The sequence below is a fragment of the Salvelinus sp. IW2-2015 genome, unplaced genomic scaffold (genome assembly GCF_002910315.2).
Source record: "Salvelinus sp. IW2-2015 unplaced genomic scaffold, ASM291031v2 Un_scaffold2335, whole genome shotgun sequence".
Classification (NCBI taxonomy): Eukaryota; Metazoa; Chordata; class Actinopteri; order Salmoniformes; family Salmonidae; genus Salvelinus; species Salvelinus sp. IW2-2015.
Window position 1 is genome coordinate 116730 of NW_019943660.1, and position 14994 is coordinate 131723.

Here is a 14994-nt window from a genome sequence, read left to right on the forward strand (position 1 = left end):
ACCTCTGTGGGGAACGGCTGCAGTAGGTCATTATGAATGGCTAGCCCTACAGGAAATGCATACATATGAAGTGCCTAGTAGGTTTGTTAAATTGAGAACTTGCTACTCCCAACTGATATCTGAAAATATTTCAGATTTTTTTCAACCCTCATCAAACATCAATCGTGTTTGGAAATATGGACTTACAAAAGTTGGTTACAACTGGGTAGCCCAGTTGATACTCGTTTATGGGCAGAAATTTTTCCTTCTGTTTTTCCAGAGATACCTAGGAGAGTAAATCTGAACCCATACACGAGTCATTGATTACAGGGTTCCTGTGCTGTCCCAGGTTAATCACTTCCAGGACTCTGAATCTACAATCTGAGTTCAAGTCTTTGGGTCGGAACCTTACCAGTGAATAATTCTTCCTATGTTGAACTTCGAAGACAGGCTGTCCAAATACTTGTTGTCAAGTTTGAAAGTATTTTGCAACATCGTGAAGGAACGACTGTCCATTTTTTTTTTTTTTCTGTAAAAATTCCAAAATTTGGTTAAGAACTATGGTTCTATGGGTGGTATATGGGTGCACTCTGGCACTTTGAATCCCAGTGATCCGAGTTCAAATCTCGGTAGAGACCCTTCTACTTTTGGTGCTGAAAATTTTTCACATGGCCTACCTGCCAAGTAGAGTCTCAACTACCTGCTGGTTAATTGCGGAGGTGGAACTAATGACAGGAACAAACTCTGAAACACTTCAAAAATTTTTTATGTACACTGGGTTCTATGGTGTAATGGTTTAGCAACTCAGGAAGCGAGCTGAATCCTGCGATACCGAGTTCAAATCTCGGTAGGACCTCACCTGATTTTTGCAGGACCATACCCCTTTCCTTCAAGCTGTCAACTTTTATAATTGTCGTTCTGTGCTGGTGAGAAGGAAACCTAAGTGGAGGTGGGGAAGTTGATGACAGGTCGTTGTTTCAGGTGACAAATATCACCATGAATGGCTAGCTACAGGAAATGACATACTACAAAATCGCCCTCCAACAAGAGTCCTGGAAAGCGATGGTCAGATTTCAAACTAGTTACATTTAATTTCCGTCTCCTGTTGTTAGTTTTGGTTCCGGATCCTAGTTTTATGCGTTAAGGGTAGGTCAGCCATGAGAACACTTTGGAGGATACCTAGCAACACAACCACTTTAATTAGAAGATGATGTTATATAGCCATGTTGGATTCCTATATTAATACATCATTTTGAACAGGGGTGCTTTGAGCGCACCAATAGTCAGCTTAGACCATTTAAATCATGCTAGGTTCAAAACCAAAGTGTTCTGTCTCCTGCCTTCTTTCTTAGAAGAGTTATCGCAGAACCTCAAAGTCTCGCTACCCCACAGGCGCAGTACTCAGGAAAAGGTTCTACTTCTTATTCTGTCACACATGAAGTCACGCATTAGACTAAAGCAAGATTCACAGAACATAAATGGGTAGCAGCGGCTCTGCGTGTGTTCATATACACACCACACACAGACAAAATATTTCACATAAGGGGTAGTTTCCTGTTTCTTTATTTCTCTCTTAAAAACACATCCTATCCTGCATCGCCGGCTCACCCACTACGGCCACTCTCTTTCCCATTCAATAGGTGTTTAACTACTTTTTGACGGACACTCTCTGCCCGCATCCTCTTAATACTTACACTATCACGTCACGGTCCAAATAGCTGGATCAAGGGAAAACAGTTTCTCTTTGGGATCGACAAGTAGGTACATTCAACGCCGTCCAATGGAGTTCACATCCCATTTGCGGAGAGGACACCTAGTGACGATGGGGAACCGTGTGATCCGTGGCGTTCACTGCTGCAGAGGTACGTCCTCGAGGGTGCCATGTCACTGTACTTCCCCAGAGAACTTGATTTTCCTTGATCAGTCATTTGCTGAAAGTGATATGTATATAGAGGTATCGCACTAAGGCCGTTCGGACCCTCAAAAGTAGTAACATTATATATGGGAAGACGGGTGCCATTTTGGAACTTCCCCGCCAGGGTTCTGGTAAACGAGAACATACCATGGCGCTAACGTGTAGATATTCCCCAAGATACTACCAGAACAGTAGATAACCCGCCCCTCAGCACCCGAAGGACTGAAGACTCACACGGATCGATCCCGCACGGTCGGGAACGTCAGGAACAAAGCGCCTGGTACTAATTTCGGTTACATTCATTCGGAAAAGAGATGTGAGACGAGCCTGATGTTCCTTGGTAGACCCCTGAAAGCATGACTTAGCCTCAAGGCTCTCTCACTTCTCCGCCGGCCTTCCGGGTCAAAATTGAATGATAATTATCTTTATAAAGTGCTTATACTTGGACTATAACACTAATCCGGAACCAAGGGGAACGGACGTGTAACTCCTATAGACGGTACTCACCAGCAAGAGACTTGATACTCTTCCCATGCCTCATCACCTGCGGTCGTCCCCAGGATGACCAACGCGCCGCAGCTCTCTCTCCGCGCCGGTCGGCCACCGAAAGGGGTGTACCCACCAGTTCGAGGCCCTCCAGGCCCAGGGACGCCCCGCCTAGACCTCCTCTCTCCGCCCGCGCTCCCTCAGTTCGTGACCAGCTTTTGGAGGAGAACCAGGAAAGGAGACCATCACTGGTAGCTGACAGTGTGGTATAGGCCTCCACCCAGAGTGGCACATCACGGAAGGAGACATAACTTCGCGCGCTGGTCTTGACAGTGGAGTAGGCGCGACCTCTGAAGCTGCTCGATCCGCAGGCACACGGGTCCGACAGACCCATCTCTCTCCACCTGGTTAGGGCTGGATACCGGGCTAGCGGCTAGTGCCACTTGCATCCGGCCGAGGATACGGACGACGGACACCTCACATTTGCGTTCACGCCAGGCTCTCGCACCCAGGGATTGCGCGGAGTCAGGGCAGAGAAGGACAGGAAGAGACATGGTAGCTGACAGTGAGTTAGGCATGAGAAGGACAGGGAAAGGAGACATGGTAGCTCTCGACCAGTGTGAGTCCGGCCATGCCGGTCCGCACCTATCGTCATGGCACAAGCAGGCCCCAGTGTCGATTGGGTAGTGGACATGGAGTAGGCATGAGAGGACAGGAAGGAGGCACATCCTTTCTGAGCGCTAGCTGACATGAGAGCCTTGAATGCACGGACAGTCTCACGCGCACGGACTCACGACATGTCACCTCTGTTGATCAGTCGTCTAGTACTTCCAGCGCAGGGAGTCCGAGGGCACCAAGCTCGTACATGCTGACTCAACATCGCCGGTCCGCTATCGCTTCTAGCTCGACATGCTGGTGACTCTCAGGCGCGGATCAGGAGGACACAACCATAGCGAGGGATCCATTCATTTGGTACCGGACCTCGCGGTTTCGCATTGGACCGGGTTGGACAGTGCCAAAGGACCTATCACTTGGTCTCTATGCCCCGCTTCACAAGGTGAGTAGTGCCCGCATCGACCATCGTCTTCATTAAATATCACGCGACACGGGTATGACCACTCATCGGTCTCACAGTCCTCTTCTCTTTGACTCTCGGAGCCGGTTCCGCAGGGTCCATGAGGAGACCAGGAAGGAGGACATCATTGGTAGCTGGACATGAGTAGGCCATGAGGAGGACAGAAGGAGACATACAGGTAGCTGACAGTGAGTAGGCAATGGGAGGACAGGAAGGAACATACATTGGTAGCGACCAGTGAGTAGGTCATGAGGAGGACAGGAAGGAGAACCATCATGTAGCCTGACAGTGAGATAGGATGAGGAGACAGGAAGGAACAGACACTGGTAGCTGACAGTGAGTAGGCAGGAGGACTGCTCGTACAATGCGTAACACGGACACTCAATGAGGTAGCTGCAGTGTGAGTCGGCGCACGCAAGGCTAGTCGACTACAAGGTTACGACCCGAACCATGGGGAGCTGTGACCCAGTGCACATACGGCTCATGTCAGGAGTGTACAGGAAAGGAATCCATCATGGTAGTGCTCCGGACAGGTCCGAGTTCAGGCCTGAAGGTGAGCAGCAAAGCGAGCCACTTCTCCTGCTTGGATCTCAATGTGCAAGTAGGTTCCTATCGAGGCGACAAGGAGGAAGGAACATCACTGGTAGCGACCCTTGCGACTAGCTGATCGTAGTGCCCCATTTGCGAGGCGAAGAGTTCTCCGCAGAGGACACGGAGACCACATTGGGTCATCGCTCCCTGTAGCGGACGGTACCAAGGCTTTCGCGACGGACAACCGGAAAGAACAACCTCATTGGCGTATCTCCGCCGACAGTGAGTAGGCACAGTTCCAGGAAGGACGGGCAAGCGCAGATCAACATCTTGGTACTGCTTGATCGAGCCCGCGCAAGAGTTTAAGGCCCCTCAAGGAGGACTACTGAAGAGAACTCCAAGTTGGCGGGTCTAAGGCCTTCGGCACACGGTTGGAGCTTTAAGCGGACAGTGAGTGCACGGTACAGTGAAGGTCAAGCATCACGCAAACCATCGAGTTAGCTCTGACACAGTAACAGGAGAGTAGGAGACACTGAGATGCAGAGGAAACGGACTGAGAAGGAGAAGGCAACAGCATGTTTTTATGCTGAGGCTCAGTGAGTTTAAGGCATTTGACCGTAGAGTGACAGGAAAGAGACAGCATGAGCTCGAGAACAGTTGGGAGTTTTTATGATGCATTGAGGAGTTTTCGGACTAAGTTAAGGAGTATCACCATATGGAATACTGCAAACCACGTAGGCATAGTATGGGGCTCAATGGAAGGTGTGAGGAAACCCATGGCGTCGAGACTTAGGTAGGTACCTATTCGTCACCCCAGCTGCTACTCTATAAGGTAACACAAGCATAGGAGACAGCCGGTACAGGGAAGACGTATGAGAGAGGTCATACGTGTCAGCCAGACGCAGTCGAGGTTAGACCCACTTAAAGTCGGGAAGTAACAATTGGGACAGCGAGATAACATTGTAGCGGAAACTGCGAGTCAATGTCGCTCGTTGAGGCTATGCAGGGAAAGATTCCATTAGCCGTTGAGGGACACCTAAAGTGAGGAACAGTCTTCATAGCCTTAGGCTGACAGTGGAGTAGCAATTGGGAGAAGGACCAGGAGGGACAACATGGTAGCGGGACAGTGGAAGTAGGCATGAGAGGACATTTTTGGAAGCTGACAGTGGTGGCATGAGAGGACGGAAGGAGAACAACTGTAGCTTGACAGTGTAGTAGGCATGAGGAGGACAGCCAGGAGACATCATTGGTAGCTGACATTGGGAGCGCCCGAGTGATCGCAACAGGTATCCAGGTACTCAAGTGTGTAGATCGAGACCACGGATAAGAGTACAGTCTAATGAGTAGGTGCAATTGAGTTAGAGGGAACATTCTTCTGCGCGTTACGCCTGTATGAGAACGAGTAACGCGTAGGCCATGAGCGGGTCGAGGAGTATACGATCGACTCACACTTCCTTAGAGTCCTGGCGTACAGAGGTTGGTCATAAGAAGGAGCATCGAGAGGGAGGGAACAAAGGACATGGAGAACAACTGATGAAGGCTAGGGTCCTAAAAACCGTGCAGTAGGGCTGAAGAGGAATCAGCACCTCAAGGAAAGACATCACTGGGGTATGCGGAGCTAACGTGAGTTAGGCATGAGAAGGGCTGACGAGACAGGGACAGGGCAGATCATGGTTTAAGCTAGCACACAGAGGATATGGCTAGGCGTGGAGCAGTAGAAGGGAGGAACCACATGGCACTAGGAGGACCAATCTATGGCCAGGTAAGCGGACGCCAGTTGACGTAAGGGCTAGGATAGAGTAAGTGACAGGAGACGGTCGACGCATACTATGGTTTACGCTTGGATTACCAGTTCGAGTCGGGCATGGAGTGACAGAAAGGGCGGAGTCATTCTCATTGGTAGCTTGTATCAGTTGTAGTACGGACGATGGTGGAGGACAAGGAAGGTAGAACATCAATAGTTAATAGCTGACAAGGGAGTAGGCCATGAGGAGGACAGGAAGGGAGAACATTCAGCTAGCTGCACCACGTTGAGTCGACTCTCCATGATAGGACGGACATCTTTGGTAAGCTACCATGTAGAGGCAGTTAGGCGTCTATAGAGCAGGTACAAGAGAGGCGCATCACTTCGCGTTAGCTGAACAGTTCGATTTAGGCATCGGAGCGAGGTACAGGGGAATGGAGACCTCATGAGTACGCCTGACAGTGATCAGGCATGAGGAGGGACAAGGACCAGGTACGTACACACAATTGCTCGCTCGCTTCGGCGACAGTGATGCTCTAGACTGATATACTCGCATCCACGTGCCGAATGACTGCTCACATGTTTTGTAGCTTGCGACCTTACGTCTGACTGCTTTATCGTCCACGAGGTCACACATGGAATGCGTCATCGACTCCTATACATGGATACCTGATCAGTGTATGTAGAGCTGCCATCCGAGTCGATACTGCGATCCACTGCGTGATATAGAGAGACAACACTGTCCCTGTTACCCTCCCTCTGACTCCCCAGTGTCGGTCATGTAGGCTTGCACCGTTTCTGGACAGCTGATACGGAGACATCTCCTACTCCTCCTCTCCTCTCTCTCTCCTCTCTTCTCTCCTCTCTCTCTCTTCTCCTTCTCGCTTCTCTCCTTCTCCCTCTCTCTCTTCTCCTTCCCTTCTCCTCTTCTCTCCTCTCTCCTCTTTCCTCCTCTCTCCTTCTCCTCTCTCCTCTCTCTCTCTCTCTTCTCCTCTCTCTCTCTCTCCTCTTCTCTCTCCTCTCTCCCCTAGCGGTGGGTGGCCAGCAGACAGATGAGGTTCGAGGGAGGGTTCCAGGGTCGCTGTAACAAACTGGTGGACGGCTGTTACTCCTTCTGGCAGGCTGGGCTGCTGCCACTGCTACACAGAGCCCTCTTCAAAGAAGGTATAGTAACCACATTTTAGAGTTTAGCTAGCGACAGTATGAACCCACTTATACTAATAAGTCGCTCTGGATAAGAGTGTCTGGCTAAATGACTAAAACGTAAATGTAGTTAAGCCTGGGTGATATGACCTTCAAATCATATCTAAATGTTTTTCTAACTTATAGGCGATTCACAATGTATATCTAGATTTATTTATTCTAAATAAGCTTTGTTGTACAATTTAAAGGTAAAATACACTGCATTTTAAACAGTAAGCAATAATGGAATGAATCCAGGACTTGTGACATCTTCCACAACCATAAAGACCCACTAATAATTCAATGATTTTATCAAAATTGTTTTAACCTGCTTTTATTTTATTTTTTATTTTTTTGCAATAACCACTGATCTGGATTTCAAGTCTGTCTATGAAAGTGCACTTTTTTTGTTACAGATGTAACTAGAAGCACGCGTGTAATGCACGTTGACTAATAATAACTACCTTCTTCTAGTAGGCATTAGGCTGTAGAAAATGAACCCCCGGTCTCATCAACAATCTCTCAAGCCCACATGCTAGTGAATAGCCGGCTCATCTTTCATATTTCAACTGGACTCTATTTGCTAACAACAAGGTTGAATTATGAACACACCGTGCTGTCCGTCTCCAACTGTGTTGAACAACATGTTAACCTGTCCACTTTGTTCAGATGTTGGCCTACCTTATGTCTCAGAATGAGAACCATTTGCCAATTCCTTATGTGTGTTTTTATTCTTATTGCACATATATAAAACAGACTAGACAGCTGGTATAACAGTCTTTGGCTAAAATGATGCTAGCGGTACGTGACACCCCAAAGCTGCCCGCGTCACACTGAGCATTCATTTTCCACAATCAATGTTCATTGATATTCTGGTTTTAGTAGTGTCTGTTCTGTACGCAACTTGAGGAGTTGAGACATAAAGGGTATCGGTAGAAAAGGTAACTTCTCCTCCATTACAGTAAAATAATGTGTCAGTGTGTTTTGGTGTCCAGATTCTATCGGACCAAACCTCAAATCCAAATAAGGAGTTGAAACCGCTTGTTAGAGAGGAGGATGTGATCTCTCAACTTTGTTGGCGTGAAGAAGCAGAGCGGAGGGGGCTTTGGCGTGATAAAGAGCGGGGGGAGATGGGGCTTGCGTGAGAGGCGGGGAGGGGCTTTGGCGTGAGAGGCGGGGAGAGGGGCTTGGCGTGAGAGGCGGGGGGAGAGGGGCTTGGGCGTGCAGAGGCGGGGGGAGAGGGGCTTGGCGTGAGAGGCGGGGGAGAGGGCGCTTGGGCGGGGGGAAGGGGGCTTGGCGTGAGAGCGGAGGAGGAGGGGCTTGGCGTGAGAGGCGGGGGGAGAGGGGCTTGGCGTGAGAGGCGGGGGAGAGGGGCTTGGCGGGGGGAGAGGGGCTTTGGCGTGAGAGGCGGGGGAGAGGGGGCTTGGCGTGAAGAGGCGGGGGGAGAGGGGCTTGGCGGGGGAGAGGGGCTTGGCGGGGGGAGAGGGGCTTTGGCGTGAGAGGCGGGGGAAGGGGCTTGGCGTGGAGGCGGGGGGAGAGGGGCTTGGGCGTGAGAGGCGGGGGGAGAGGGGCTTGGCGTGAGAGGCGGGGGCTTGGCGGGGGGGAGGGGGGGAGGCTTGCTGTGTGTAAACCAAAGAGGAAATAGGCAAAATGAGAAGTTTCACACTCGCTAAAATAAGGCCCATGGCTTTATTATGGACCTGAGCTTGTCGCCCGTCTTCCCGCCTTTAGGACAACGACTCCCATTGTCAGGGCGGACACGTCCATCTGGTCATTATACTGGATACAGATCTCTGGTGTGAATGGGAAGGTGCACAGAGGAGCGAAAGAGACGAGACCAAAAATACAACCGGAGAACAAGCGGACGTAAACACTCATAAAAACTAAAAAATAACAATACCTTGATTCTTGCTGTACAGGCATTTGGAATATCGTGCAAAAACGTACATTTTAATTAATTGAATGAATTTGATACATCGCCCAGCCCCAAATGTATTGTCACAAAGACCGGGTACAGTGACTTCAGAAAGAATTCAAACCCCTAGACTCTTAAAAAAATTAAAAAAAATTACATTTTGATTTGTTACAGCCTGAATTTAAAATGGATTAAATTGTTTTTTTTTTTTTTTTTGTCACTGGCCTACGCACAATACCCATAATGTTTGTTTTGTAGGCAGTTTATTCAGTACGAGAGCAAGGTAATGTTGATAAGGTCTTCATTGGGTAGCCATGTATCCCCTGTACATGGCCTCGTTATTGTATTTTTTTTTATTGAATATCTGAAACGTACAATATACTTGCAGGGAAGCCGCTCAACAACTACACCAGTCCTCCAACAGCCTCGTTATTGTTATTTTATTGTTGCTCTTTAATTATAATTTTTTTAAACCTAATTTAGTAAATATTTTCTTAACTCTTGCACTGCATTATTGGTTAAGGGCTTGTCAGTAAGCATTTCACGTTAAGGTCTACCTACACCTGTTGTATTCAGCATTTCACGGTAAGGTCTACCTACACCTGTTGTATTCGGCGCATGTGACAAATCCGATTAGATTTTTGCATACAGCTCCATTCAGTGCATAGTAATGCCTAACTTGGCTCACTAGTACTATATAGTATCACAGTAAGATACACATAACAGCAACACCATCTATTGTCTTGACGACATCTCGTAGCATCAACAACAAATGAAGAGAACTCCTCCTCGACTCATAAACAGGAGAACTGGGATTAAACCGGTAAACACATTACAATGGTAATAAAAAACTATAACTGTGTTGTTATCCCAGCACCTTCAATAGGAATCAACGTTAAAGTCCATAAGGAAACTACTCTAGTCTGCTTTCGTCTTCTTCATTTTGTTTTTCATATTTTGTATTTATTTTTTTTACCAAAAAATATATATATAAGAGATGATTATTTTTTTTTTTGATTATACAACAGTTTCTGGAGTTTCTCACAGGCAGCTGGATATTTTCTCTGGTTCTGGTTTCTCAGAGCTAGATCTTCAGGAAGTGGGGCTGTTTCCATACCAGCAGCCTGTTGTTCACCACCCGCTGGGGTCCCGGGTTCGTTCCAATGGTCCCCGGTCATCCTCGGGCCTCTATGACTGAGTGGCCAGAGTGGATTTTGAGCAGAAAGTCAGTGGTTAACATGTCAGGGATGAAGACCTTGTTTCCTTTTGAATATCAGTCCATTTTCTGTGGTGAGATCCTCTTTGTACGTCCAGAGATCTTTCAGTGTTACTCACAACCTGTTTGGTTCCAGGCCAGCCATTTTGTTGATTTTGCGTGCAGAGCCTGAAACAATGGGTCCTGGGAACAGTGTAGTTTGACTCTATTGTTTTTAGTGGAGAATGTTGACATCACTGGTGTGATCCATCCTGTTCCTGGTCAGTTGTGGCCAGGCCCACAGCGTAGACCATGGCTGGTGTTTGCATTTTGTCTGTTCCCCCTAGGGTTCGAGCTGTTCTGGACAGGAAGACCGCTACATGTAATTCTTTGCCATTGTTGTATTGCACGTGGGTATCTTAGCAACGTTCTCTGTAGTCGCTTGGGTGTTGTGAGTGGGGATTTTGTTTGAAGATGGGCTCAAAGCGGTTTGTGGTCGCTGTGTATTGTGATGAACGCTCTGCCGTGCAGATACTGGTCAAACTTGTCACATTCAAAAATAATGGCGAGACGTTCTTTCTCAATCTGTGCATATCTTTGTTCTGAGTCAAATGTTCTCGAGGTAATTGCAACGGGTTGTCCTGTCTGTGGAGGGGCTGCACCCAAACCTGTCTCACTGGCATCACACTGCGCTGTGACTTCCTCATTCAGGTTGTAGTATTTGAGCACTGGGTGTTTGTGACTGTTTGATAGCATGACGCAGCAGCTGAGACTGTGGTAGCCATGTCCGTTCGATGTCCTTGTCAATCGGTCTTCTGAGCGGCTCACACACATCAGATGGACGGGGAATTCATTTTGGAAGATAGTTCACAAACCCTGTAGTGACTTGACGTCGAGTGGTGTACCGAACGATAGTTCACAAACCCTGTAGTGACTTGACGTCGAGTGGTGTACCGGAACGATAGTTCACAAACCCTGTAGTGACTTGACGTCGAGTGGTGTACCAAACGGCTGTTATTTTCTCTGGGTCAGGTGAGAAGGTGACCCGTGTAATGTCACACTAGGTAGCTTTAACCAGAGTTTTTTAAAAACATTTTATTCAGCTTCAGGTTGACATCTCTTGCTCTCTGCAGGAGAGCTGTGAGGTTTCAGTCATGATCTGTCATCAACCTCTTCGTGTTTGTGTGTGTGTGTGTGTGTGTGTGTGTGTGTGTGTGTGTCTCACCACATCCATAGGATAGAATGTCATCCGCGATCACATTCACTTCTTTTAGTCCCTGTAGTGCTTCCCCACTGTCTGCGCTGGTAATCGTCAGCTGCTGGCTTGATTCCAAATGGCATTCTCAGACATCTATACCTGCCTACAGGTGTCCAGGAAGTAGTTAGAGAGCTGCTCACTTCATCAAGTTTGGCTTGCCAATATCCATCTTTGTCATTGAGTACTGAGAATACCCTTTGTGTTGGATATCTCTGGTAGAATCTCTTCTAATGTTCGGCATCTGGAAGTGTGATCTCAGTTAAGGTTTTGTTGAGTGCGCTAGGGTCCGTGCATATTTGGGGTTTGTCAATGACAACCATGTTGTTAATCCACAGTGTTGGCTCTGTTAACTTTCATGATGATGTCTGCGTTGTCCTTTGAATGTATGGCCTTTGTGGTCCTTTTTTCCTTTCGGTGGAATAGGTGTCCGTCTTGGTAGCTGCTGCACAGGTCCGGCTGCATTGTCTGCTGCTAGGTGTAGCTCTCCAGGAAGGCAGGCAAGACCATCCAACACGTCCTTGTACTTGGACATTATCTCCTCAGTGGATGTGTTGCTTGGGGTGTTGATGTGATGTAACACTTGGCTGTGGTTCCCATGTAGTAGGCTGAGTCTTTCACACGTGTCAGCTGACAGGAGAGGAAGCTGGCATGGTGCCCATGTAGTAGGCTGAGTCTTTCACACGTGTCAGCTGACAGGAGAGGAAGCTGGCATGGTGCCAGTAGTAGGCTGAGTCTTTCACACGTGTCGGCTGACAGGAGGGAAGCTGGCACTGGTGCCCATGTATAGGCTGAGTCTTTCACACAGTGTCAGCTGACAGGAGAGGAAGCTGGCATGGTGCCCAGTAGTAGGCTGAGTCTTTCACACGTGTCGCTGACAGGAGAGAAGCTGGCATGGTGCCATCGTAGTAGGCTGAGTCTTTTACACGTGTCAGCTGACAGGAGAGGAAGCTGGATGGTGCCCATGTGAGTGAAGAAGGAGAAGGAGAGAGGAGAAGAGAGCTGAGAGAAGGAGAAGAGGAGAAGGCATGAGAGAGTGCGAGAACGAGAAGGATGGTTGAGAGGAGAGGAGAGCACGTAGAGAAGACGAGGAGGGAGAAAGGGAGGAGAAGGCAGAAGTGGAGTGGTACATAGGTCGAGGCAGACGAGAGAGTAGTATGAGTTTAGGAGAGAAGAGAGAAGGAGAGAGTAGAGAAGCGTAAAGAGAGATAGGAGTGCACAAAGGAGAAGCACGAAGCGAGTGTGAGTACAGATGAGTAGCTCAGCAAGCAGAGAAGAGGCAGCAATGGCACAGTTGAAGGTGAGTCTCAGGAGAGCAAGAGTTAAGGGCGGCATTAATTAGTTCATCACTAAAGAGACCGTTGATCACACATGATTGAGTACTTTCCACGAAGAAACCTGACGCCATTTACCCTACAGTCCCAGCAAGGCAGCCCTTTTTCTTATCCAGCAGCCATAGGAATATGCCGTGCAGCGTACACAGTGAGAGCGGTTGGAGTTCATCCAGCCTTTCTGCTCTTGTTGAAACTACCCAGAGATGAAATCACGAGGTTCCTATCAGAGAGGGTCTAAACATGAATTGAGCGGTGATATAGCTGACAGGGTAGAGGAAAGGCTGGGAAAAACTAGATGGAGGAAATGGTGTCTTGCATAATGAAGGACAGATAGGGCTAATCTGTGAAGTGCTATATTCTTTCACAAAACGCACCGAAGGAGCTGTGTACCGGCATTCAATGCTGGACAGTGGAGAGAATATGGGTGTATAAGTCACTAGAGCCCATGGAGGTAGTTCCCTTCCAGATCGGTAGTGTCTCGTGCGATGTCTCTTTGATAGCTCGAGCGCGGAAAGACACAGGTCGTCGTACGGGATGTCTGACACACGAGAGTCGCTATAAGCCTAGGATGTCTCGCTATTGACTCTGATTAAAATTTGGATATTGGAGGAAAACAATCAAATTATCGCATTTCGATCTCTATATATATGGGCATACAGAGAAGTATGTCGCCATCAGCTTGGTGCCCCTCAGCTAAGTTTGGTACACAGCATTGACTTTGGCTTCATTCTGGCTTTTGTTCAGGGTGGGTCCTAGTGAATAGACTAGAGGAAACAGTAATGCCCTGTTCTTGCAGAGCTGAGCTTAGAGGTGCGGACTGTGTGCTGCGAGCATGAGAGAGGCTGCGGACCTGTTGACGCGGTCGGGCTTGGTCGAGATGAGCCAGGATTGAGTCTGGACTTGTGCGTGAAACTGAGAGAGGGTGTCACCGGACTTGTGTTGGCGAAGTAGAGAGAGGTGGCGGTACTTGGCGGAGAGAGAGAGCCGTGCTGGACCGGCGGAGAGAGGAGAGGTTGCGGACCGGCCTAGCGGGAGCGTGAGAGAGGTCCGGAACCGTTGCGGAGAGTTAAGGATGTAGGTGTATGGGCGGAACCAGGCGGAGGAGGGGAGAGAGGTTTGCGGACCGGGTCATGGGAAGCAATAGAGGTCGAAGATCGCTGGAGGTGGGAGCTTTAGTGCTGGAAGGTTAACGATGAATGCCATTTGCGGAGTAGGAGATGCGTTGTTGTGGACCCTTGTTGCCGTTGCGCAGAACAGAAGAGAGAGGTGGTTAGCGAACCGGCGGAGCTAGAGATCGAGAGTGATGACTCTGGACGATGTAGTTTGGCTCGGCGAGATGACATGAAGCAGAGTGTCGCATGGACCTGTGCGGGTGAGGAGAGAGAAGGAGTGTTGTTGTTTGTCAGGCAAACCTCTGGGGCGAAAGCCGTGGGCGGTTGTGAGGGGGTAGATCGAGCCATGTGTGCCACCAGGTGAGAGACCGGGACAGTAGCCTGGGGCAGTATGAGACTGTGTGTGGGGCATGTATCGGAAGGACCACACAGTAATGACATGGTAAGTGGTTTGTCAGTCTATTTTTTGTTTATGGTCCCTGTCAAACTCTGTGTGTTTACAGAGCAATCCAGTAGTTTGGCCTTTGGTCGTATATGAGTGACTAGGTAGTGCTTTCAGTAGGTATACGGAGTCTCTGGTTACACCCTCAACAATGTTTCCTGATTCTTTTTATTTTTATTTTTATATTTTTTTGCATTTGTGCTGGTTCACTTGAACGACACACGTGGCTAATGGCTCGTGTATGCAGAGGTTTCTCAGTGGAGGGGTGCCGGAGGTTCACGCAGCTTTGTTTTCAGTGCCTGTTCACGGCCTTAGTCCTTCTCTACGTAGTTTCACGTGTCTGCTAGCTTGCCTCGGGGCATGTTGCGACGCAAAGAGATGTGGTGGCACGGTTGATCTCGGACGGTGGAGAGCGAGGTGCCGGGAGCGTTACAAACCTCGTACCCGTTTTTCGTAGAGCACGTCATTTGGACGGCTTGAGTGTTTTGTGGCGCTTGTAATTTGGACCGGGATTCAGGTCTCCTCTGGCCTGTCAGAGGCTAAATGCAGATTCCGGGCATGGTACGAGATATGACATGTTGCCCTGGGGTCCCCACCATCAGGCGGTCTAGGCAGGAGATGTATTGGTGTATCACCGGACTTACTGTTCCTTTTCGGATGCCAGAAACGGTAGGACAGTTCGTCGTTGTTTAGACCTAGGCACAACAGGCGCGCGCGAGAGGACGACGTCCAACGGAGATGAGTGTATGTTATCGCCGCCTGTTACTGCACCAATGGCTCTGTCAATGGCGCAAGTTACCAGGGTAAGCCATCTGTTGTCGTGGTTATG

General features: G+C 48.8%; 2 protein-coding genes across 2 annotated transcripts in view; one reads left to right on the forward strand and one right to left on the reverse strand.

Moving 5' to 3' along the window:
• Positions 1-2774, reverse strand: part of LOC112073679 (protein FAM83H-like) — a 40879-nt gene extending 38105 nt beyond the window's left edge. The window contains exon 1 of the mRNA XM_070440250.1: positions 2402-2774. Within this exon, the coding sequence (XP_070296351.1) occupies positions 2402-2774 (373 nt within the window). The remainder of the gene's footprint in view (positions 1-2401) is intronic.
• Positions 2775-6742: 3968 nt separating this feature from the next.
• LOC112073675 (protein farnesyltransferase subunit beta) overlaps positions 6743-14994 on the forward strand; it is a 28483-nt gene continuing 20231 nt past the window's right edge. The window contains exon 1 of the mRNA XM_024140936.2: positions 6743-6894. Within this exon, the coding sequence (XP_023996704.2) occupies positions 6783-6894 (112 nt within the window). The 5' untranslated portion in view covers positions 6743-6782. The remainder of the gene's footprint in view (positions 6895-14994) is intronic.